Source organism: Lutjanus erythropterus, chromosome 18 (assembly GCF_056507025.1).
Source record: "Lutjanus erythropterus isolate fLutEry1 chromosome 18, fLutEry1.hap2, whole genome shotgun sequence".
NCBI classification, from domain to species: domain Eukaryota; kingdom Metazoa; phylum Chordata; class Actinopteri; order Lutjaniformes; family Lutjanidae; genus Lutjanus; species Lutjanus erythropterus.
Window position 1 is genome coordinate 29,466,880 of NC_139334.1, and position 25,896 is coordinate 29,492,775.

Sequence of the window (25,896 nt, forward strand, 5' to 3'; positions counted from 1 at the left end):
AAAATGCACATGACAGGATACCAGAGTCCAAAGACACACCTTAAAACTGATGTTTGTACAACAAACAGTCCAAAGCACAAAAATGTGAAATTTTAAATTGAACAAATCGGTGAAATACAGAAAATTCTCACATTTATGACGCTGGAAACAGCAAATACTTGGAATTTTGCTTTAAAAAAGGACCCAGTATATTACTCTTAGTAACTCATGCATCCCCACTTCAACACTCCCAACTTCCAACTATGCTTTTTAGTTATCATAAATGACATTTAAGTGCTACAAAGTGGTGGTAAAAATAAAAACTTATCAATGGACCAATCACGTTTCAGCTACAGAACTCCAGCATGCTGCACTGTCCAGGTTTGTGTGATTATTATGTTTTAACTAAACTCAGGACTAAAGACAATCACTGAGGCTCTTCAGAGTTCTGGAAACAGTCCAAACCATCTGTAAAACTGTCTCGTATCACTTTACGACAGGCTCCCTCCAAGAACAACAACAACAACAACAACAACAAACAGGTCAAACAAGCAGAAACAAAGTAACAGAAGCCCATTAAAGTTAGTCCAGGTCGGGAGCAGATTACAGGTGCAGCTGTCGATCGCTGTTACTGTTACTGGATACGACCTCGGACACAGACAGACCCAGCGGGGAACCTCGGTCTGGAAAACCTCCATCTGCCACCTTCTTCCATTACAAACAAACCAGCCGGGGGGTTCAGGGCACTAAGAGCGAGTCGTATATTACAGGACTGAATGATGGAGATGGGGTGAGGCGCTGAATGACACACAAATACATGGACGCAGACAAAAAGGTGAAAAGAAAGAAAACAAAAAGGTAAATCTAACGCCCCTTTTCAGACGTAACACCGCCGGCTGCACCTATCTGCTGCAGTGACAGCTGTTTGTCACTCAGACATAATGTAAGAGTCCTGTAATGGTTTCACTCAGACTCAATGATCACGTCATATTTGCAGCACTTCTCACGGTGAATCACCCGACACATTTTCTCATCAATTCCATCATTTATCAGAGAGTTCTGCTGCCTGTCTGCTCAGCCACGGGATGAAAAGATGATTAATTCTCGGCTCGTTTACTTCCTGGTTTCTCACAGACTTCGTGTTCACTCTACAAAGGTGTATTTAGTGTCTCTTGTGCTGCTGTGGTCTTTATGTTGCTCTGACACTTTTCAGTTCAAACCATATTGAAAGTGATATGAAAATGTTGCCAGGTCCGACCCAGTAAGACTGCCAGAGAGACTTTTATGTTAAAGTGACAGGCGGCAAAATATCCTCCAGTCCTGATAACAAGTGTTCACCCGTTATTCACTGCTCTCAAGTCTTCTTTATTAATGAATATTTGACATTTATACATCATCGTCACTGAAAGCCGTTGTGTAGCAGGACTGTGAGTGGATCACTGAACAAACCTACTGGGTACAGACCCAAGGGCCCAAAGGTCAGACGCCCCCTGGACTTTGCAAAATGTCACTCAAAGAGACACAAACCAACTGGAAAGAGACACATAATCACCACGAGGAGACACAAAATGACAGCAAAGAGACAGAGAACAGCTACAAAAAGACAAGACAGCCACAAAGAGAAACATAATCATCTACGACATGCCACAAAACCACTATGACGGTGCAGAAAGATGCATAACAGCTACAAAGAGACGCAAAATGACAACAAAAGAGATCAGAACAACTACAAGGAGATGGAAAAAGACAACAAAGAGACAAAGAACAATTACAGACGGACAAAACAACCACTAAGAGACACAAAAGAGCTATGAAGTGCCACAAAATCACAACAATGAGACAAAAAAAATCCAAGAAAGATGCATTGCAGCTACTAGGAGATGCAAAATGTTAACAAGAGGAGACCAAAACAACTATAGGGGGGTACAAAATTACCACAAAGAGACAGAGGCATAAAAGACACACAAAACTAAAACTAAGTGTCTCACTCCTTTTACAGGTGTGTTCTCAGGAGCCCATTGTCTCATAATCTGTCCATGCAGGGACACAACAGATAATATGTTGTGTAGTACACAGTAAATAGTGGATGATACGGCTCTGTTGTGTTCATTTTTGTTTCACCAAGACAGTCTAGAAAGTGGGATTTGGGCACACACACACATAAAGCCATTTCACACACACACACACACACACACACACACACACACACACACACACACACACACACACACACACACACACACACACACACACACACACACAAACACAAACACACACACCTCCAGTATATTTCAACTTCACTGGACACACAAACAGAAACATTAACTCACAGGCGACTTCATCTTCTGTCTCACAATCCCTTGTTCAAACTTAACAAATCACCGTGGTAACTGAGACGAGACAGACACACGAGAGGTGCTCCATCATCACCATGACGACCTACAAGATCTACAACCACTTGATAAAAAAGGGCAGAGTGGTCGTAATTGAGCGCTGTGTTTTTTCTCTGTCGGCATTAAACTGCCAGACAAAATGACACTAAATAACATGTAAAAGCTCAGCTTGAAATTAACGACTCAACAAGCTGCAATTTAGAAACAAAAACACAATAAAAACACACGGAGTGACGATAAAAGAAGTAAATTTGTTGTACCAGGTGTGAGGAGGCGGGAGATGGAGGAGAGCAGGGAGATTGTTTTTTAAAGACAAACATCTGCCTCGCGTGCATCTTATTCAGACAATGAGGAAGAGAGGACGGCGGCCCCGCGGCGGCCCCCGGGGCCGAGGGCCCGCCGGGCACAAAGGCCCGTGTCAGCAGACGGCAGCTGCTGGGCCGGGTGACGGAGCACCCGGTTTGTTTTGGGGGACAAAGGCGAGCAGCGGGCCAGTGTCAACGCGTCTAATCCCCCGGCAAGTCAAACCTCAGCAGTCATCTGCCGTAAGTTAGTGAGGCGAGACGCAGACAAAGGCCGAGGGACGCCGCCGTCATCGCCGACTCTGAATCAGCTCCTCTTGAACTCCATCGGTGCTTCTACAAACATGTGACACAGTGGAGCAGGACTCTGGCAACAGACTCTGACACTGACTCACTTCATGTCTATGAAGTAAACTAACCAGTGCTACTCTTCATGTTCTGCTGTCAGAGGCCTGCAGACTAAATATAAACCTGGTAAAATGTCGGGTCTAAACTAAAGCCAGGCTTGCCTCGGATGGTGGGAAACAGACCCCTCGTTCTTTTCTAAGGGGTCAGTGCTCTGTCAGAGGAGGATGTAAACAAAACTGACAACTAAAGTTGAAGACATCATTTAATAATCCTGTTGACAGTTCTCACTTCAGTCTCCCAGAATTATCAGTTTGTTTCACAAGCTGAAAAACTGAACACTAGAGGTCACAGTGGAGGCGGGCTTTAAATATTGATGTGATGCATCTGAAAGGGAAAAAGTTGTCTGTCAAACTACTATAAACTTTGAGCATAACCAGTTTAAAGCAGCAACATTTGGCTGATTAATCGATTATGTTTTTTTATTGAGAGAATTTAATAAATCAGTCATCATCCTGACAACATAAGCCTTTTACAGCATCACTTATTTTTTTTAATTGGTTGATTAATCAATCAGTAATTTGAAAGAAAGTAAATTGACAACAAATTTTAATAACTGATTAATCGTTTCAGTCATTTTTAAAGGAAAAATGTCAAACATTTGCTGCTTCCAGTTTCTTCAATGTGAGGATTTGCTGCCTTTCTGTGTCATTTATGACGTCAGTTTGGGAAACTGTGATGAGAATTTTTCACAATTTTTGACATTTTCTAGACGTACAGTCCACTGACTGACAGACCTAACGGTATTTTGGTCTTTCAGAGGTGCAAAAAGACACAATCCTTCTAAATTTTACATGATCAAAACAATACAGGGTGGCTATGAAAACATCATACGGCTGTAACACCTTACAGTTATTTGCCTTGTGCATTAGTCAACAAAAGTGTAATTCAAAGTGTTATAGAACGCTAGTTAAAAGTAAAAAATAATGCCGTGTGCACCAAACATATTTAAAATGGCTGGAATAAGAAGATTTGTAAGTTTTTTTTAAATGGCACTTTCCGATTGGACATTTTTACACCAGTGATCTCCAGACTTTTTGGAATATATAGAGAACTTAACAACAGGAAAAAAAACGATCCATCACGATCATGGCATTAAATAAAAAGATCTGAATCATAGACTGTAATGTCACAGAATCTGGGTGGATTGGGCTACTAGGGGATTAAATGAAGGCTGGACCCCACTGATCTACGAAGCTACTTTTAGCCACACTTTTGTGCCCTCCACACACAGATACACACACCGAGTAATCTTATTTCATCCTCGAGCTGCGCCCCGACCTGCTCTGATGGTTTTGAGGTGTGAATATCTTGGACCTGACGATGGTGAAAAGGCTCCCCGATCATGTTAAGCAGCTTTTGTGGAGAGACACTCCCCACGTTTATCAGCTTAGTGGGTTTTCACCCCCTCACTACAGTCTGCAGCAGGAATTCCTGAGCCTCAAATCCTACAATGGGTTTTAGCTCTCAGGATGATTATTATAACATACATATCACACACACTCAGAAACTGTCCACAAACTTTGATCCGAGGTTGTTTTTTCCTGGTTTTGGCCTCTTGGCTCCAGTGATGATACATCTTAAAATGACAGTGGTTGTATGAGATAGTCAGTGTGTTTACACGACTCCAGTCTGGAGAAGCAGCAGGAGGACTGATGTAGGAAGCTAAGCAATGTACTGCTGCAACAAAATATGACGGAGTCGCCAAAAAAAAAAAGAAAGTCAGTGTCATTTTAAGTGTACACTATATTTAGAATATTTTCACTGGTTTTCTTTGCCGTCAGATGGCCTTTTCTGATGTAAAACTACTGTTACGTGAACTAAATATCGCTCAATCCAGACCAACCAAACTCCACAGGCAAAAATGGTAATTTTACCTCATAGGAACATGGAAGTTGCTGATCAACCGCTGCCTCGATCGGTTAGTTTGTTTGTGTTATTGTGTGTCCTCAGTGTTTTAATTGGTTCATTTTGATTTACTACAGTCGCACAGTAACACAAACAAACTAACTGATCGAGGAAGCGGTTGATGAGCAACTTCCATGTTCTGCAAGCTAAATTTACTGTTTTTTCCAATGGAGTTTGGTTGCTTTAGAAACTGATGTTTGGCCTAGATGGCAGTGGTTTCCTGACTGCCATCTACTGTAGGTCATCCAACTTCAAAAAATCTGAACTATCCCTTTAATGTTCTAGCATTCAGTGATATTTTAGACGTTTTGGTCCTTTCCTGTTTCAACATAACAACGTTCCTTTGCACAAACTCAGGCGCAGAATAACCAGACTGGCCCGCACCCCATCCAACACGTTCGGGATGAACTGGGTCGCCCACAGAATCAGGTATTTTCTGTCGTAATCAACAGGGTGACAACTGCACATTCCATCAGAGACACGAGGCTCGTGCCTCAGCAGCGGCTCATTAACAGGCTTAGCCTCGTTATGCTGGTCAGTCCCTGAGGGGACATGGGAGGGGGGGCAGCTGAGGGGAGGGGGCAGCAGGGCAAATCCACTATTGTGTGTCACGCTCCCTCTCCACTCTGGGCCCCCCCCTCCATTGTTAAAGACAGAGGGCTCATCTCTGTACTAACAACCTGTCAGTCACGATAAAGACCCTCACCCTCGTCCACTGTGAACCACAGGGCCGAGCCAAAGAGGACTCATCCTCTCTGTCCATCTTTGTTTTGATTGGAGATCCTGCTTTACTAAATTTAGTCCTTCTCAGGCGCACAGTAAATGGGATGTTGTGAAACCACCATCAATGTCAGGCTTATACCCACACTAAAGGCCTGAATATACTCCCAAACTGACTTGTACAGGGACAGCTGCGGACATGTACCAATCCTGTTCATTACTAGTTATTGCAATCCACTTGGAGGACAAATTCCACACATAGTACAAGCCACACAGTACAATGGCCTCATAGACAGGCCCATGAGCTCACAACAAATTGGAGAAGTGTGCATGTCCTCACAGAACCTACAGGACACCCTCTGATGACAATCAATCACGCAGACCTGCACATACTTGCAGATGTGGAAAGTATCATTTCAGTTTACAGGTGCCATCGTGGGCTTGTGTTCGCCAGGTGAAAAGAAAAGATCAAAAAAGCTCAAGTTAAAGATCAAAGCGAGGCTCTAATGTTAAACATATTAAGTGCCATCATTCATAACTTTTTTGTAAAACGTAAACTGTAATTTGGTCATGAGATTATTAACTGGTGAGAAAATTTCCTCATCATGGCATCTCTAATTCTTTGTGATTTGAAGCCCCCCCCCCCCCAAAAAAAAGATGCTCTGGCTGCTCCTCGGTGACTCAAAATCCTGTGTCCTGTGATGCACAATATGACAAACGGAAAAACATAATTTTTCTAGTCTATTCAACTATGTAACAGTAATTCAAACTAAATGGAGATGTGATGGAAAACGATCACTCATGAAAGGAGCTACTAAGAGTTTTTTTTTTTTTTTGCTTCAGTCTGCTGAAGGAACTAAGGAACCAGGACGGAGTCTGTGGCAGATCATCAGATCAGTCTCAGAAGCAGCTGAAAGAAGCAGCCTGTGGCTCGAGTGGAAGAACCGAACCCTTGCTGTGCAGAACATCAACACAAGCTTCAGGCTTTTCAGAGACCAGAGACTGTCTGCCTCATATCTTTATGCGCAACTGTAGCTGTAGGTTGAAAGATCATTTATACCAGAAACTTGAAATAAATATTTATTAAGATGCAGCCAATGCTAAAATTTCTTGTAAGGATTAAAACGGTAAAGAAAAACAGAGGCTGAGGAGAGACAGAGTTGCCACGGTCACTAAACAGACACCATATGGCAGATCTAAGTCAGTCATTCTCATGGAGGATAAGTCACCTCCACCTCCCCCCACCCCGCACCGGTTTAACCCATCTGGCTCCGAGAAAACATTCCACCGCTCAGCTTGACTCAGCTCGCTTCGCTTTGCTGTGTGGATTTTATGAACTCGCTGTCTAATAAACACAGAGCGCTTTAAAGGTCAACAAACAGGCAATTATGAGGAGCAGAATGCAGTCATCAGTTTAAATTCACTGTCCTGCTGTTTGCCAGAGATGGACCGGTAATTGTTGTGCACTCCAGCGCTCTGTGTCCACTCTGCTGCACAGCGAGGACGCGGCTGGTAATAATAACTGCACTGTTGGACGGTGGGACACTCCACTAATGCGTGATTCTTGTTTTGACCTTGTTAGTGGTGAGAACACATAATTATCTACAAAATGAGAATATTTAAACTAAAACAGACTTTTAGGCAGAAGATTCATATTATGTTTAATGATGAAGCCAAACTGTGAAGTGTTAAAAGTCAAAATCTGAAATATTTCTTTTTGGAAGATATCCTCCATTTTTCCTCTGTGTTTGTGATGCACTGGCAGTTTCACCCGGCATCGCTAAGACGATCAGCTAAAAATCCTACCTACACTGATGGGTGACTAGTGGAAGACGAAACAGAGAAAAGTACCTAGTTCCTGCAGCTAACCAAGCCTTGTTGAGCCACACAGTAGAAACACGGCAATGGAAGCAGAACATTTATTTGCAACTTGTTCATCAATGCAAGGCTGCAGTTTAAATGGGCGTAATGCCATCCATCAGACTACTGACTTGTTACTCTTGAGCTTGTCACTGACCCGGGAATTTTATTATGATTATGATGGAGGCTAATGGAAATAAAAAAGGAGGCTTGAGGCTTATGATCCTGCAATATCTACTTGGAAGCCCTTGTACTTGTTTTACTTTAAGAATTTTAGAGGTCTGAAAAGATAAAATTACCCTGTGATTCTAAATGAAAAAAGATTACAAGTCTTTGTGCAGCAAAAATTTGCTCTTCCTACTTTAAGTGTGAGAACATTTATGCCTTTAGATGTGACTGGAAAACCTGGTTCATCTGAGTCCAAACTGTCGTGTGTCAAACATTTTGCCTTAAAAATGAAACGCTCACGTTCACCTTGAACATCACATTGCATAACACTGCTTCGTGTCGATCAGCAGCAGAGGCACTAAGCTGATGCCTGAACATTTCAGCAGCCTCCAGCATGCAGACGCCGCCCCTCTGTGTGTTGATATGAGATTTGTATTTATGGATTAATAACAATATCACTCTATCCTCTGTCGGCTCAGAGCTTTTCTGCTTTAATCTGCAGCCACAGTAGAAATAACAGCTGTGCTGTGCCTGGAGAAACCACAGATAAAGCCGCACGGGTTGAACTGTAGCAGTCAACAACGAGGGTTAGGACTTCAAAAAAAAAAAAAAAAACCCTGTAACATCTTATAACAGAAGAAAGAATCAACAGGTTTTAAGGAAGAGGGAAGACCTCAAAGGAACTATAAACCTGACCTGCACACTCAGCATGTCAACCCACCACTTCATTCATGAAAAGCGCCTCATTTCCACCTCACTGCTCATGTTGCATCACCTGTAGTCTGACTTTAATCTAGATCCATTCTCACTGTGTTGAAGCAGTACTGAATGAGTAACACCAGAACTCTGTCTAAGAAAGAGAAACATTTAGTATGTACTGTTAAGCATGTTAGCATAACCTCTGTATTTGTAAGCAAATTTAGCATGCTAAGGTTAGCATCCAACAGGTGTCAAGATATTTTACTCAGACCACGCCATTCCAAAGCCCCGAGCCGGACTGCTAAATTAAATAAATCCCTCAGCTGTGAGACTCTACTGGGAAGAAAGACCTTCAAAAAACATGAAACCTCATGGATCCATTCAAGCTAAAATCAGTCGCAAACAGCCGCAGAGTGAACTTGGTGTTCTAGCTTCCATCTACCAGCTACCACCTCTCCGTCCTTCCCGGTGTTCTCGTCTTACCTGGCCTCTATGTGGTCAAACAGATGCTGCCAGCGGTCGTTGACGTCCTTCAGCTTGTCGTTGATCTCCGTCTCTTTCGTCTTGTTGCTGGCTGTGATGAGCTGCTCTCCGAGCTGCTTCAGATGGGTTTTATTCTCACTGAACAAGTTGATCTCTTCCATACAGTCCTGATGGAGACACAGGTTCACATTTCAGACCACAGTGATTATGTCTATTACACATAACACTAAGGATGGGGTGACTTTATTGTGGCTCAAGTAGGACAAATAAAAGGATTTAACATTCACTGAAAAAGACAAATTAAACCAAAGTTAAGTTTATGTCTCATGAAAAGTTCTGAGACAACTTACTACAATTTCAACACATAATGTATCACTTTAACATGTTTATAAGCCTAATTGGTGGGTAAACTCTGAAACTAAACTTGATTTACCCTTGACTTTAGGCAAATAATCACCTACAACTGATTTTAGAAACTTGCCAGAAAGTAAAACAGCTCCAGCCAAGAGTCGGTGTGTCGGGGCAAGACACTAAATTTAAAGCTCCAGCTTCTGAAAAGATTTAAACCCCCCGCCAGGGCAATAAGTTCAGGGTTTCTATAACAGCAATCGCCTTTACTGCCCTCCACTCCCCTTTCCGCCGCACACACACCGTAACAAATGAAAGGGGGCCGTGAGCTCGACACAAAACAAACCCGCGTGGCCCTGCAGGGGCTCAAACAGCTGTCGTCTCTTTAACAATCAGGAAGGAATTCACAGCTTTTTGAAAAGCCCCGCAGACCGTCCCTCCACCACCACCGAGCCCCCCGCGCACAGGGCAGCTCAGAGGGCAGAGAGTGACAAGGCAAAATAAACGAAACCTCAAAATCATCCTGTCCAATATACTTTAAATCCCACCGGAGCCAGATCCTGCTGTGATTGAACTGGGGATATCGGATGCTTTTACAAAAATGATTACCTGACAATACTTCTTCTCTATGGGCTAATAGCTGCTAAAAATACTACTAATATAATACTAATTATACTGCTTAAATTCTGAAACCCTTCCAGTGAAGTTGTGGATCACAGAGCTAACTGATACATTTTATACCAAGAGATCAATATAGTTTTATCTTTATCCATAAAAATACATCATAATTTATTTGTGGATTACATTGTATTAATAATCTGAATCTCAATCTGCAAGGTAACTATTAAATAAAGGTATCGAATCTATGTAGTGGAATAAAAAGTACAATATAATGTACAGTACAAAGTAGAAGAAAATGGCAATACTCAAGTACAAGTATCTCAGAACTGTACTAACAACTTGGTTCTGGTTTGGACCAAACAGATTCTTGGCCCATGTCCTTACTTTCAACCAAACTCCATTTAATTTTTTAAAGTTTTCAGGCAATCCAACAAACAAAAAGCACAGACAAATGGGACCAAAATAACAACCTCTTTAAAACTTTTTAAAACTTCTCACATATTTCCCCTCTGCAGATTTTTTGCCAGTTTGAAGCTTCATTTTCTCAGAGTTTATTGTTAAGCCCAAACAATGAAGTGTCTCATTCACACGGGAGACTTTGATCATCATCTCCAATGGATGGTTGATTTAAACCCATCTGAATGTGTGAAGTGACATTAATCCCATCATCGAGCCACTGAGTATCTGTCGTTATGACAGTGTGTCTTTGCTGCAGCCTCCCACCTTCTTGAGTTTCTCCACCATCTCCTCGATGTTGAGGTCGGAGTTGTGCGCCACCTTGTTCTCCATCTGGGTCAGCCACTCGCACAGCTCCTTGTTCTTCTCATTGAAGATGATCCACGCGTTCAGACGATCCGCGATCTCTTGTTTACGCAGAGACACCTGACACAAAGAGGATTGGAAGAAAGAAATTAAATAAGCTTCATTACTTTGGGATGCTTAGTCGTGCTGTGTATGTCTAATCCACATCTTACTAATAATGACACAGATGCACCTGCTCATATTTATTTACATCAATTTGGCCAAAATCTAAAGCTTTACTGACAGATAATTACATTGAGGTCTTGAGAATGGATTAGGCTTAATAAAATAACAAGAAATGCTTCTAAAGACCCATGATTTTCCACTCGAGCGCAATTGAACTCTATCCAAAGGCTACTGCAGTTTTGCCTGAGTGGTGGGGATTCCCAGGTTGAATGTATTTGACCTCTGTGGGTTCTTTTCAACAGCCAGGAGCTCTAACAAACCAAGCTGTATCAATGACTTTGACGGCCCCTGGCCCTCGGAAGAGACGTGAAACGTTTAAGGGTCTACAACCAAGTCCAGCTGCCCACTATTCAACTCTTCTTGGACACTCGCCAACAGTTTTTGGAGATCGCAGACAAAAGATCCCAGATCAGAAGCAAATCGGTGCTGGGAAATCGACGCTCAATCACAGCATTTGGGCAAAGCTTTAGTTGGTCTTGATGGTCCTTCAGCCACTGACTGAAGCAGCACTTGGTTCTAGACCAGCATAGAGTTAGCGCCACTTTGGAACCAGCTTTCCAGACCAAGAGCCAGCTGTTTGGCGGTTAAAATATAAAGATTTTTGTTCAAGATTAGGCTCCAAACTGGCTCACGACCTGCCTCGATGGACAAGGGGTAACTGCTTCTGTATCAATAATCTAATGCACGGCACAAAATTAGCACCGACCACCAGCCAAACACTGCTAAAATATGCAAGTGACTGGTAGATTTGTTTCACTCACCAACCAAAATACAATGGTAATCTACTGAGTGGCTGGTAAAAATTAAAAACTTTCGCTAGCCATTAATCATGTGGACAAAAAAGTTAATTTTGCACCCTGAGCTTGTATGTTTTTGTGAAGACCGAATACTACTTTTTCTACGTTTCAATTTAACTGCCATTACTACTTTTTTTTTTTAGCTTACTCATGGACTTAACTTTTCTTGTTATTCTATTACACACTGTTACTTTGCACTTATTCCTTCTGCACTTATATTTTATATTTCACTTTAGAATTGCTACACTATTATTGATATTTTTATGTTACTGTAATTTTTGAAGCAATCTGGCTCAAGAATTTCCTTCTGGATTAATAAAGTTCTATCTTATCTCTCTTATCTCTTGGAAAGTTGTATGATGTGAACAGTACAGTGATCATTAAGCGTCATGTAGCGTGACCCAAGCATTAGAGCTTCACTGTTTAGAGAGGCTGTAAGTTGGCACAGCAGCAGTAAACAACGTATTAGTGCCGCCGTTGGTCAGAAACCTGCCAACGGACGGAGCTGCAGCGTGTTCGTTTAGTCCTAATTAAGTGTTGGATCGGCCCTAAACTGCTGCTGTCAGACTCCAGTCAAACAAACATCAGTCGCTATACAAACATGCACCTTCAGGCTCGAAGGAAAACACACCGTCATGTTATTCTAGCAGTTGTGTTTCAGTCCATTATTGGAGTCTCTCACCCACTAGATGGGAGGAGGTTTCTATTGAAAGGTTCTCATAGTAAGAAGAAGGTGGGAAAGTTTTTTTTGACAATGACATTATTGTCCAATTAAAAACTAAAACATATTGAGTGCAGTTTCTTTGCCTTATTCTGGTGCACCGGGTCATGATGGGTTCACTTATGGTCCTTTTGTCCAGTGAAGACTTAAGGTGGCAGTGGGTGTTTTCACCCATTGAACACGCTTTGAATTACAGCTTTGCGCCCCGGAGTTAGGCGGGAAAAAGGCCGCACATACTTAAAAAACGTCGTGAGCATCGAGGCAGAGGGTTGGAAACAAAAGTTTCAGAGGGAAAATGTGTTTTTCGGCTGTTCTAAATGGTCACTCTGAAAGGCGAGGGGAAAAACCTACCATCACTGAGAGGAGCGGACACAATAATCCGTTAAATGTGGGCATAATGGTGTATATTTTTGGACAGTCTTTCCTGGAAGGCATTAGTGGTTTTGCAGGTGGTTGCTGATGAAAAAAGACAGAAGAATGAACAAAGAGCCGGACCATGCCTGTTTTCACACACCTCCACACTGCTGGACAATCACTGTGTGAAGTAAGAAGGTGTGTTTCGGACAGTTACAGAAATTGTCAGACGCCCCCGACTCCAGCACTGGAAAGATGTGCAGGGGAGAGCGGTTTGGACACAATATGAGAATGAGCAACAAAATGGGCTCAAAGTATTGTGAAGGCTGAGCTGAAGTCAACACAGAAGTGTCAAAAACTGCAGTTCCACAAATTACCACTTGAGACCGTCTCCAAAAGCAAATCCAATCCCCTACAGCCTGGTATAAAAAACAGTTTTATTTCTCTATGGCTAATTTCCTCGTTCATGACAACTGCACGAGGGACGAATTTTATACAACTCACCTGTTTAGATTAGGCTTTTGTTGATATCTACTTTTTCAAATAGTTAAAATCTGATGATAGAAGTCATTGTTGCATGTATGACATTGTCTACCTTACAGTGCTTTGTGTCTTATAAGCAACCTTATTCCATAGATTTGTGCTAAAGGACACGATGATGCTTGTTGCCACGGATACCAACACATCACTTGACTGAGCAGAGATGATTTACAGCTGCATCACGTGGCTAATAGACTGCTTTTAAATTTGGAACAAGTCATGTCAAAATGAAGTTGTATGTGGTGATATTTTCATGATTCTCATCATACCTTCTCATACCTCACACCTTCAGGATTTCTAAATCCCCTGGTATAACACCGCCAAAGCCTAATTTAAATTATATTAAGGCTTTACGTTTTACATACTTAGGAGCATGCCTGCTTCAATTAACACGTGGCTGCCGTCACAGGGGGGTAGCTGCTAGGCAGCTGTTTCATTCAGCCACCTCAGCTACACTCTGCACCTCTTTGTCCATTTTTGAATTAGCTGTGAATTTTCCTGCAAATAATCAGAAAAATTTGTTCTGACTAGGAAGATTCTTGTGAATGCCCACTCAAGCCGGAAACAACAAGGGGAAATTTTGTTACACGTCCTGCTGAGTTGGTTAACTTTTGTCTTTTTCATGTACTGCATATTACTTTAGTGCTCACATGTGTTTGTAATCTGGTGTTAGGTTGTAACTGGGAGTTGCTGTCCATGCAGAGTGATCTAGATTAGTTCTAAAAGTTATTTCTTAGGAATAAACCTGCTGAAAAGTCAGGGAAAGTCATATTTTAGTGGTTCAAGGGAATGTAATGATGCAGCTTGCATCTTGTTTCCACATTATGACTTTAAAGCTTGTGAACTGAGGTCAGAAGAAGGACCGTCTTAGGAGGACGCAAAGGTCCCCTTAACTCGCGCTGTGAGCTTCAAAACGGTTCATCAGAAACCTGGGAGTGGCTTCACTGGAGTATTTAGAGTAAAGGCTTCATTGAATCTCGGTTAACTTTCCCACCTCAGGGCTGCATGTGTAAACACACAAACAGCAGACCCAGTCAAACACAGACACACGCAGTAAGACAGTAAAAAGTGAAAGTCTGTCTGATCACTACGACTCCCCCTCCCCCCCCAGACTCATTTCAATACAAAAGCTCTTCATCCTGAAGCCTCTCAGCTCATTACAACATTTCTCTCCTGTCACCATCTGTTCTTCAATACCCACAATGCCCCTCACCCCCCTCAACAGCCCCCCACCAAGACCTGTTGGTCTCTTCAGTCGCCCTAAAAGGACTCATAAGATTTACTAACTTAACTCCTCATTAACGGCTTTAGACTTTTAACGGTGATGACCAGAGAAGAGACAAAGAAAACAGTGAACTCTGTGAAGTGAATGCTGATTAAACTGTGAGAACCATCACAAACAGGCCACATGACTGCTTTTTTTTGTTCGAAAACAAACTTTGATTAAATAAAGGAAATTAAGTTTCTGCACTGATCCTTTTTCTCGCAGCTAAATGCGACTTTCCCTTTCTTCTGTCTCTTCTTCCTGGAGCAGTCTGAGGAGCTAAATCGTCTCACCTGACCTGCCGCTGTCCCAAAACACACAAACACACATGCTCACCAAGAAAACCCAAAGTCAGAGACACGTGTTAGCCTGTCAGTGATTAACTTTCCACAACCAGCAGCTTAGTTTGTCTGTGGTGGACGGAAAGGAAAACAGGAGAGAATTAAAAATGTCTCATCAAAGAATAAAACGTAAGATGACCCTCACTCTGCACTAAATATGTGCTCTTTCTGTTTTAAAAACCCTTCCTCCAACTGTCCCACCAGCAGAACAGTCAACACAGACTCATACTGTGCAAGAGGATAAAGAATAAATAAACAATACTGTCAAGTACTTTAGAAGGAAATGTTTTTTCTGACCAAAGAGATATTAAACAAAAAACAGCTCTACAAGTACAAAAGTACTCACTGTGCACCTTCTATGAATCTCTTCATGAGCCATATAACAAAAATTTAATTTAAAATACTAGATTTCTGAAAAAAATACATTTTTAGCAAAGATGCTCATGAACTTGGTGATTTACTCTGTCATGTTTTCCCGTACTACAAACATAACCTCAGTGGCAGAATGTAATTAAGTACATTTACTCAAGTACTGTACATCATTTTGAGGTATTTGTACTTTGAGTCTTTCCATATTATGCTGCATTACATTTCTACTTCACTACATTAAAGAGAGAAATATTGGACTTTTTATTTCACTACTTTATTTCAGTAACTTTAGTTATGAGTTACTTTACAGATTGAGATAATTAAATACAACACATATGATCAGTTTAGATCTCTCTATAGGATTTTACACCTTTTTCTATTGTATTTTATATTTTTTCATATGTTTGTATGCATTTATTACTGTGTTTCTTGTACAGCTGTACTGTCATGATGTATTACCACTAGAAAACACTGTTTTATATCTTGTATACGTTTGTACTACAATGTTTTGTACTGTAATATTGTAATGCACTCGTGAGAATCGCAGCTGTGAGCTGCTTGCTGCCCGAGACAAATTATTCTCAGAGTCAGTAAAGTATTTCTTATCTTATCTCATCACATAACACAGTATTACACTGATAATGTCAATAATGTAGTGATAAATTATGATAAATCTAACACTCTGAATAGCACTGTGGTGCCATTCTGCATAACGAGTACTTTTACTTTCAGTACTTACATAGTTACACTTTTGTACTTTTACTTAAGTGTTTGAATGCAGGAATTTTGTAACAGAGTAGTTTTACACTGTAGTATTGCCATTTTTCAGAATACGTCTTTGACCACTGGATAATCTACAAATTAAAGTACTTCCTGACTTTAAACAGCCAGTCGATGTCATGTTCATTACGTGAACCTAAACTACATGAAATAAATCTAGTAAGGGATGCAAAGATCAGCAACCCAGAGAAATGAAGATAGTTTCAGCAGCTGAAAGTGTGAGTGGAGGACATCCTGAGTCCCCTCAGTTCTTCCTCTGAGGCAGGAGTTGGGTGCGTCTTTCAGACCGAGCTGCAGACTAACCTTCAGGCAGAGTTCCTCCCACTGACAGTGCAGGTGCTCCACCTGCTCCTGCAGCAGCAGGACGTCGTCGGCGATGATGTACTGGGACAGGTCCGTCTTCATGGCGCTCAGCTCCGTCAGGCTCTCAGCCCAGTCCTCCAGGGAGTCCTCGTTCTCCTGCATACCATAACACACCGACCGCCACGACAGACCGTCAGAGACCCCCTTCCACAGTTCGCTGTCTCTCCCTCACAGCTACTCCCTAATGTCTCTGTCTCTCTGCCCGCCCGGCCCCTTTCTCTTTCTCTCTCCCTCACTCTTTTCTCTCTCTTTCTCCCCGCCCAGAGAGAGAGGATTAAGGGCCACAGGCTGCAGGCCCGGGCCGGGGGAGGGGTGAGCGTGGAGGGGGGGAGGGGAGGGGATGAAGGGAGGGGTGGAGGATAATGGCTGTGATGGGTGACAGAGGATGAGTTCAGTAAAACCTGTTTCAAACTTGGCTTTGCTCTCCTGGAACTTTAAGTGATCATTTCCCTCTGAAGTCAAACAGCCTGAAGGCCACGAGTCTGTTCTTCCACTGTGTCATTACACTACATACACAACTCATTACCTACAGTATTTATACTCACTGAAAAAAGGCATTTATCTGTGTTTGCTTTGAACATGAGCCCTTTAGAAACATTTGAGAACTCTGACAGGCTCCTAAAAGTTACAAAAGTGTGAGGACGTAATAGAAATATTGATACATTTGGGTAGCAAAGGGTTAAAAACCTGTTGAAAATCAGATTTACAATTGTACCAAATTCTGGGAGAAATAGTTTTCAAATGATTTGCTTCTTAAGGAAAAAAATCCTGATATTTTTCAATGAAAATGAAAACATAGATAAGTCTTAGCCATGTTTCTTACTGATGGAGAGTCCACAGTTTGAAGCTGCTTCAAACTGTGGACTCTCCATCAGTGCCACAGAGGAAATCCCCTTTAAACTCCTAAATTTAAAAGGTAAAGGTAAAACATTTCAGACTTTTGACGTCTGGTGTCAGAGCTGCTTTAGAAGCAGAAATAAACTGAGTGCTTGAGGTCATTTTAAAATATCAAAGACTGAGAATAAATAACATTGTCAAAATGTATAAAAAGACATATTCTGTCTGATGTTGCTCAGCCAGAAAATCAGCCTTTGGCTCCACCCACTGAGGTTTAACTCAGCCAATGATATCGCAGCTGCCTCCAGAGAGCCTCTGTCTCTCCACTCGATGAACTCTGCCAGTGTCCAGAACAATTCTAAATAGATGTCAGTAATAAGTGATATTTTGCATGTTTTGATCGGTGTGTGCAGATGTACCTTGGTGAATTTCTCAGGACTCTGCAGCTCATCGTCGCTGTCTGGCATCGACTGGTTCAGTCTGGTCTTCACGTCCTTCAGCTGCAGCATGCTGTCCGCCAGTCCGGCCTCGCAGCGCTCCCAGTTCTGAGAAACAAGAAAATAAATGTTAAAAAAAAAAAAAACTCATGAAACATACTGATCGATGCAATGTGCTCTTTAAGATCTGATTGGCTTTGAGAGGGACCAGAGAGCCGTCACACCCCTTTGTCTTTGACTTCCTAAACATGTCCACTGTCTTTAATTAGAGCAGATTGGATTAACTTGGTCGCTCTCAGGCAAACAGAAACCGTCAGAGGCTGCAGGGGACAGATGGAGGACACAGGATCCAGATCTACAGTCAGAGAGGACAGGTGTCTCTGCAGGTTGAATAAACAAAAACTCTTAAATCAGACTCGCATCTACGTGCAAATGATTGAGGGCAGCAGAGAAAAGAAAAAGAGGCAGATTTACGAAACCATGAGACAATTCTTCTGTTTGTGCCTCTTTATTTTATTACCTATAGCCTCTATAGCCAGATAATAATGGAAGAAATTCTGAGAAAGGATAAATAAAGTAAGGAAATTAAAAAAGACAACATGTATGTTTCAACATGGGTTTGTCAACATTTAGCAGGTCCACCGTAAAACATGCAGGATTATTTAGAAACTGTGAGCTGCAGTGAAACTAAAGAGGCTGACTTGATTTTTTCTCAGTTTTGTGTTTTCTTGAAATGTGCAGATCAGAGCTCCCATGATATTAATTAATTAGTTGATCAAAAGAAAACTAGCTGATTGTTTGTCATTCTTAAGCAAAAATAGCAAAAATAGCAAAAACATTTGCTGGTGCAGCCGCTTAAATATAATGATTTGCTGCTTTACTTTATCATTTATGACAGTAAATCTTTGGATTTCAACTGTTGGTTGGACAAAAGAGGCAATTTAAATTTTGGCCGGAGGAAAAGTGCAATGAGCTTTTTTTTTAAAAAAAAAACATTTTATAGACCAATTCATCAAGAAAATCAGATTCAGCTTCTGTAGAAAATCTTGACCTCGATGTTGGGAACCACAGCTAATTTAAATACAGAAAGCAGTATAAGAGGAACTGAGTGACAAACAGTCAGTTACATTTAATATTAAGTCAAGGAAACAAAATTATAAAATAAATCTAATAAATATCTGATAGAAGTGAATCCAGTAAGAAGCAGAGTGGATCCACAGAGTCTGATGTAATTGTCTCAGGAGACCAACAGTGCAGCACTCTCACCGCCAAACTGTGACTCAACAGATAATGTTTCTTAAACTGCATTGATTTTGAATATCCGGTGGAATCTGACGCTCAGATTTAATGGACCGGTGGCCAACGGTTTGGTTTCATGCAACTGAACCTCCGGCACAAAAGAGCCATTGGCCGACAACAATTCCCAGGACCAAACACGTGCGGGTAATATTTGAAGAGATCTGTTACAAGATTACATTTCTACTGAAGCACATAAAAGCAGCTCTTAGGGAGGGTCGAGTGGTTGACGGCACAAATATAAAAGAGATTTCAAAGAGAAATGAATCTAAATCATCGGTTAAAAGATCGCTTTGTTATTACAAGCTGATACTGAGCTGAGGTACATTACTGTTACTGTCAGACTCATCTTGAATTACATGAGTGTTTTCTGTTCTGTACGTGTTCAGCTGGTGATGTCTTAAACTGACTAAAACAAAAGATGTTCCTGAAAGCATCACCTCCAGTGAGTTACAAGAACCCGACAGGAAGTGCCTGAGTACCTTGACGATAGCCTCGGTGAGGTCCATCCTCCGGCCCAGCAGGCTGTGGAGGTTGTCCCACTCCTCCTGCAGGGTCCCCAGATCCGTCTGCAGCCGATTCTGGGTTTCCTCGTCCCCCATGGAGAAGAGCTGGCGGCCGATGTCCAGAGTGTGGATGAAACAGCACTGATACCTCTGGAACAGCAGCTCCGTGTGCTGAGGAGCAACACGGAGGGTTTAAAAACCAATCAGAGAGTTCAGCAGTCTTCTGGGTGGAGAGTTTAATTATTTTAACTCACAATCAATTCAAATCTCATCTCTTCTTTTCATGGTAATCAAAGGCTCAGAAAGAATTAAAGTGGAAACGCTCTTCTTTGTCTCTTTTGTCCTTTTCTTTTTGATGCAAATGCAATCAGCAGCAGTCGTTTCTTTTTCTGCATCGTCCCTCAGGCAGCTGTTTTGATAAAGACTGGTCTGAACTAACAATCACCTGCCTGCAGGGACATTTTACAGTGCATGCAAACAGTCTCTGGGTGTGTGAAAGTTACAATATCGTACCAGACTGTGATAATTTTATTTTATAAAAGGACTGCCACTGACTGCTGCATTGTCTCTGTTTTGCAATTATGCATATATAAATCAAACATTAATTGCAATGAGAGAAATTAATGAAAGACAATTCATGCCAATTTTTTGCACATGCTTAGATAATGGCTGCTAATTTTATTTTATTTTATTTTATTTTATTAAAGAAGCAAAGTAGAAGCTGTCTGGGTTTTTTGCTTCTCCCTGGACTGTTTATTATTTGTAACGTTTACCTTTTTTCCGTAGATTTGTTTAATTGTGCAAAAGAAAACTAAGCTTTAAGTTAAAAGGAAAAAAAAAAAAATGCTCTAATCATCAGATTTATTATTAAGTAAAGGACATTTATTCAAGTCATCAGTTTTCTTTGGACAGGATGATGGAAAAAATCCAAAGTGACTCCATTATAAAAAGTCATTCAGTATTCATTCAGTCCACCAAAAAAGTCCATGAACTCCTCCAAAAAATTTACTATAATTATAAGAATTTACTAAAAATTGCCTGATATTCCAGCCCTGGCGCCCTCTGTCTCACCTGGAGGTCCTTGAGGGAGCGTCGGAGCTGCTGCAGGCTGCAGCGGGCTGGTCCGGCCGGGGGAAGGAGGGTCTGCGTGTCCGCCAGGAACCTCTGCAGCTTCCTCAGGCTGCGGCTGTACAGGTGCCAGTGCTTCACCAGCCCCTCCACCAGGGAGCGCCGCTGGTCGGCCCGCTGCACCGCCCCCTGCCAGTGCTCCCGGAGCTTGGCAAGCTTCAGGATGAAGTCACTCCTGGATACATGAATGCAGTCAAATATCATCCAAGTTGACAAAATCTGACCACTTTAATGCTGGAATAAACGTATATTTAAACAGAAACGGTGGTGTGTTGAACATCTGTTGTGTATGCATGCAGCCTTTTTAATACACTGGTGTATTTACATTGCTGCTGATTACCTAACACCTGTGGCACACCCACCAAAGGAGAGAAAACGTATGTCAAAGCCTGTTGTGACTTAAAACTAGCAACTGAGACCATAAACTCTTTAGGAAACTGTTTACTGAGGAAATAAATCCAAGGGAGAAAAAGGCTCTTTCTCCCATAAGAGTTCATATAGTTGGCCTACTTTCTGCAACCAGTAGAGTGGCTGCAAAACCCCCTGATGGCCCTCAGCTTTCAAAACCTTCAGTTTTCAGACACGGATGCTTCAACCACTAATTATACAGTCTATGGTGTGAACAGGCGCTTAGTGTGGCATGCTAACGTTTAGCAAACTAGCATGTAAGCACTTCTCTCAAAGTAAAGCTGAGGCTGACAGAAATTTGGTCATCTATTGTGAGGTAATTTTGACCTGCTAGTGGCACTAGAAGAACATTAGGAAATCATCAAAGTGAAATCGTGAAGACTCCATCCAGGAATGGTCAAAATATTTCACTCTGGGCTAAAATATTGGACTGACATGGCTAACTTCCTTTTGCCACTATACAGAGCCACGCTGCTAGCTTGACTATGTGCTTGACTACTAGCCGTATCCATGTGCTTCACCCTCTTTATTTGACAGTTTGATCCTCTCACCTGTCCTCCACCTCTCCTCTCTGCAGCAGATGAAGAGCTTCAGTGATGACTGAATGGAGGATCTGGTGACCGATGGAGAGCTCAGCCTGAAACCTCTGAAACACCAGGAGAGCTCAGGGTTACACCTCTGTGTGTTCGCTGTGTTTTTGTTCATTTGGTCAGCGTGAGCGTGTTAATTGTGTGTGATACCTTGTGTGTGCAGAGCTGCTGTCTGAGGCCGATGTAAGAGCCGGCCACGTCCACAGCCAGGCTGTCCTCCATCCTCTGCAGGAAAGACATCCAGCTCTCGCACTTCTGCTCGAAGCTCTGCCGCCTCAGCGCCTCCGTCTGCAGCTCACTGCACACACCGAAAAACACAATGATCAATATCCATCTTAAAGGACCAGTGTGCTGAATTTAGTGGCATCTTCTGGCAGAAACCACCTCCAAAAAAGTTAAAATCTTCTACTTCTCCCTCTCAGTGACACCTGTTGATTCCCAAACACCAGTGTGGAAACCAGAAAATGGTACAAAGCGTCCATCACAGCTTTCCAGAACCCAAGGTGACAACTCAAAATGTCTTTTCTGTCAAACAAAACCTTAAAACCTTAAACCATTTTTGCTTAAAAATTGCCTCAAAACACCGAATCATTGTAAATGAGGGCCCTCACTCAATGATTCCTCAAGATTAAATAAAGGTTGAATTTTTGCAAATCAATTTTTGATCAGTGCTGCCTTGATTACCTCATCAATTCATCGGTTGATCAGCAGAAAATTAGAAGGTTAAATATCAAGGAACAATATGCTAAATATTTTCTGGTTTAAGATTCTCAAATGTGATGATTTACTGCTTTTCTGTGTTTGGGTTTTGGACTGCTGTCACTTACAGCTCTGGAAAAATATCACAGGTGCACTATTTTCTGAGATTTTATAGATCCGATATCAACTTTTTGATGCCGCAGTTTAGGCAGCTCACAGTATCAATGTAATGTGAGAATTTAATAGCACTTTCAGGTACTGTCATGTACTCATGCTGTCTGACCTGCAGGCCTCCTCGGCTCTGGCGGAGGCGTCGGCCCAGCGGCGGCTGAGGCGTTGCAAGCGGCGTGCGGCAGCGTCGCCCAGCGTCAGGCTGCAGCTCAGCTCATTCAGCACATCCAGGTCAGCAGACAGGCCGCTCAGCTCCAGGAGGCCAGACTGCAAACATATGGTGGCACCTCAGATCACAGGAGATCACAACAGTCTGGTGTCCAGCATGCATGACATCACAGCACCCAAATAGTACCTGCTACACATATGTTCCATGTTCCTCTGTCCCCATTAAACTGTTTGCAAGATCTTTTTAATTTCCTGAGTCATTGCTCTGTGATTACTCTTCTCAGATGGAGACAAACTCTTTACTACAGATCCACTTCCATATTAAAATATAACATTGATTCTGCAAATAAAAAATCTCCAGTGGCCGTGTCTTTGCATCTTTTAGCGAGCACTAACACTCTGAAAAAGTCTGTCTAGTGGGTGTAGCAATTTTGTGATGAAAACAAACACAATATTAAACAAATCTGTGATGAAAACAGCAAAAAAATCTGTAGCTGTTCTGAAACTTTTGATCCTCTCAAGCTCAACTTTGAGGAGAAAAATCTTAAAAAACAAGTTGATTTGTACTAAAAATAGTTTGAAAAAAATCTCAGTCTTTTTGCAAACTAGTCTTATCTGCTTCAAAAAATTTTATTTCCAACAAGAAAACATGTCCAGCTTCAACATATTTAACTAAACAATTGCAGACATCTTTATTGTGTATGTATGTAAAAGTCTCAGAGGAGAAGAAGAAGAAGCAGTAGTACTCCGGTCATTCATAAACTCACCTGGTCTGCCATCCGAGCTTCATCCTGCAGACGCTCCTGCCAGAGCTCCAGGCTCCTCTCCAGTGACTCCAGGACGTTTCCGAACTCCTGCAGCCGTTCGAGCTCCGCCTACACGCAAACATGACACATGACACACAGCCATCTGTGTCTTAATTTATACTGTAGGTCACTGTGACACTTAGGTCACTTAGGTGGCAGGTGGGGAAACAAACACACAGGTACTGCAGTACTCTGAGAACATGCCTGTAGCACAGAATATCTCTTAAAATACTTACTAGAGCACAAGAAACAATATAAATCTAGCTTTACACACTATAAACAACAAAACAACAATAATAATATCAATAAACTCATTTTGGACGAGCAAAAAAAATGAATTGTAAATGGTTACAGAGCAAAACAAACAGCAGCAGGTTGCAGTAAAATTCTTAAATTTAGGTTTCTACACATCAACTGATTGAGCAGCTGAGTCTGTTTACCTGACAGCTCATATCAACGTGTCCTCAGGTTAAATATTTCATGACTTTAAGAATCACTGTGTGCAGCTTTCTGAGTAAAGTCCAGTGAGACTTTGCTGAATCCCACAAACAGTCTCATTCATTCATGAAGTCGTACCTGCAGCTGACCCAGCTTCCCTCTCAGAGTCTGGCTGAGCTGCTGGACCCCACGTGACAACAGTCTGCTCTCTGATTGGACCAGACCGGCAGCTGAAGGTTCCAAGTGGCCAATCAAGCTCTTAGAGGCCTCCAGCACCCCCTCCAGGTCAGACAGCAAAGTGTCTGTCTTCTCCTGCAGACTCTGCAGCAAAGGTGGACAAACGGACACAGATTAAGGTGCAGAAATGAGAGGACTTCAGCATGTTTCTACTGCATGTAGTGAGACTGTTCAACTGTAGGGTCTGGACTTATTCATTTATATTTATTTAAATAGAGGCAATGTCTCAGCTCTGGGAAAGTAGATGAACACAAAACTGCTCATCAGAAAAAAGAAAGCCAAATTCTCTGATTCCAGCTTCTTAAATGTGAAATGTAAACTGAATATCTTTGGGTTGTGGACAAAACGAGACGTTTGAGGACATTCCTTTCGGCTTTGATAAACACTGATCAACACTTTCCACCATTTTATGACATTTCATGGACCAAACAACTAATCAAGAAAATAATCAGCAGATTAATCGATAATGAAAATAATCATTAGTTGCAGCCTTAATCTGTTCAGAGACCAGAAACAAACCAGCGAACGAGGCAAAGAAAACACAGTCTACAGTTACTGAAACGTTTTTAAAATGAACTTTGCACACTGAAGGTGAACAGGGTCAAAAATTTAACTATTAAATTTATTTCAGTTTTCTGAAACGTATTAATATGCAAATGAAACCCTGCAAAACTTAACTAAAATAACTCCTAAGTGTGCATTTTGGATGTTTTCTTTTCACTGGAGTGAAAGAACACGTTATGGAAGCAAACTAGCCCAAAATCTTACAACTTGATCAGTGCCTGAATAACTATATAACTATGTTTTTACGTGTGGTGTCTTACGGGATTTTCCTCTTCCTCAAGGGACAGAATTCATTAGTTGTAACTTGCTCTTAACAAACCCCATCCACTGAGGAAGGTTGTGAGATGCAGTTTAAACCTCCAGAAAAACTGTTCATGGTGAAAAATGAATTAAATAAATTAAATTAAATTATGCTGATATCTGTATAGTGCAGTCAAGTTTTGTTGCAACACTAGAGAAGAAACATATGGCGCCGGTGTCCTCCCCCAGGAAGTTCTGACCATCAAACACTTCATTTCCTGTAATCAGGTGATTTTTTTAATCTCACAATTTGTGCCTTGTCTGCATCAATTTATAGTGGGAATGTCTATTTACGTTAAGGAAAACACAAAATATAGGCACCAGGTGATAATCCAAAACATAATGGATTATACTGCACTGAGGCAAGCGGTTCGTCAAAATAAGAGTCCTGTGCTACTTTCATGTTTTTATTGGTGGGGACAAATTCATATTCAGGGTGACCTGTCTCCTCCATCACCTCAAAACCTATGACTGTGGGTACAGTCACCTGCAAACACTGTGCAGTAAAAACAGAAGAGGAATTCAGACAGAATATCAGTTTTTCAGAAGTTTCAAAGTTAGAAAAACTTCACTCTTTAAAACTTTAAAAATGTGAAATAAATATGTCACTAAAAGAATCTTTAAACTCTGACAGATGGTGAGCTTTGAGGAGGACGGATGAGTCACTGACAGTGAAAAAACAAACTGTGGAAGTGTTTCTGCCTTTTTCTCACTGAGGATTTTTATCATGAAATCATCCACTTGAATAAACGATTTCTGAAAAGATTCAGACAGCAGGTTCTGTTCAGTTTCTGTTTATGGCTGAAACTTTCAGACAAGTTTCAGAAAAAGGAGCACTTCACTCTCCAAAACATGGAGAAATTACATTAAATAGCTCAAGTTAGAAAAAGAAATTGGAGCTGTTAGAAA

At 41.6% G+C, this 25,896-nt stretch overlaps 1 protein-coding gene across 1 annotated transcript in view; it reads right to left on the bottom strand.

The window, feature by feature from the left end:
* syne2b (spectrin repeat containing, nuclear envelope 2b) overlaps nt 1–25,896 on the bottom strand; it is a 169,022-nt gene that overhangs the window by 22,236 nt on the left and 120,890 nt on the right. The window contains exons 102-112 of the mRNA XM_084742989.1: nt 24,025–24,207; nt 23,410–23,517; nt 22,587–22,741; nt 21,755–21,902; nt 21,566–21,660; nt 20,550–20,781; nt 19,455–19,649; nt 17,659–17,784; nt 16,343–16,498; nt 10,610–10,768; nt 8,918–9,084 (exon numbers count right to left, since the gene is read on the bottom strand). Coding sequence (XP_084599115.1) covers nt 8,918–9,084; nt 10,610–10,768; nt 16,343–16,498; nt 17,659–17,784; nt 19,455–19,649; nt 20,550–20,781; nt 21,566–21,660; nt 21,755–21,902; nt 22,587–22,741; nt 23,410–23,517; nt 24,025–24,207 — 1,724 coding nt within the window. The remainder of the gene's footprint in view (nt 1–8,917; nt 9,085–10,609; nt 10,769–16,342; nt 16,499–17,658; nt 17,785–19,454; nt 19,650–20,549; nt 20,782–21,565; nt 21,661–21,754; nt 21,903–22,586; nt 22,742–23,409; nt 23,518–24,024; nt 24,208–25,896) is intronic.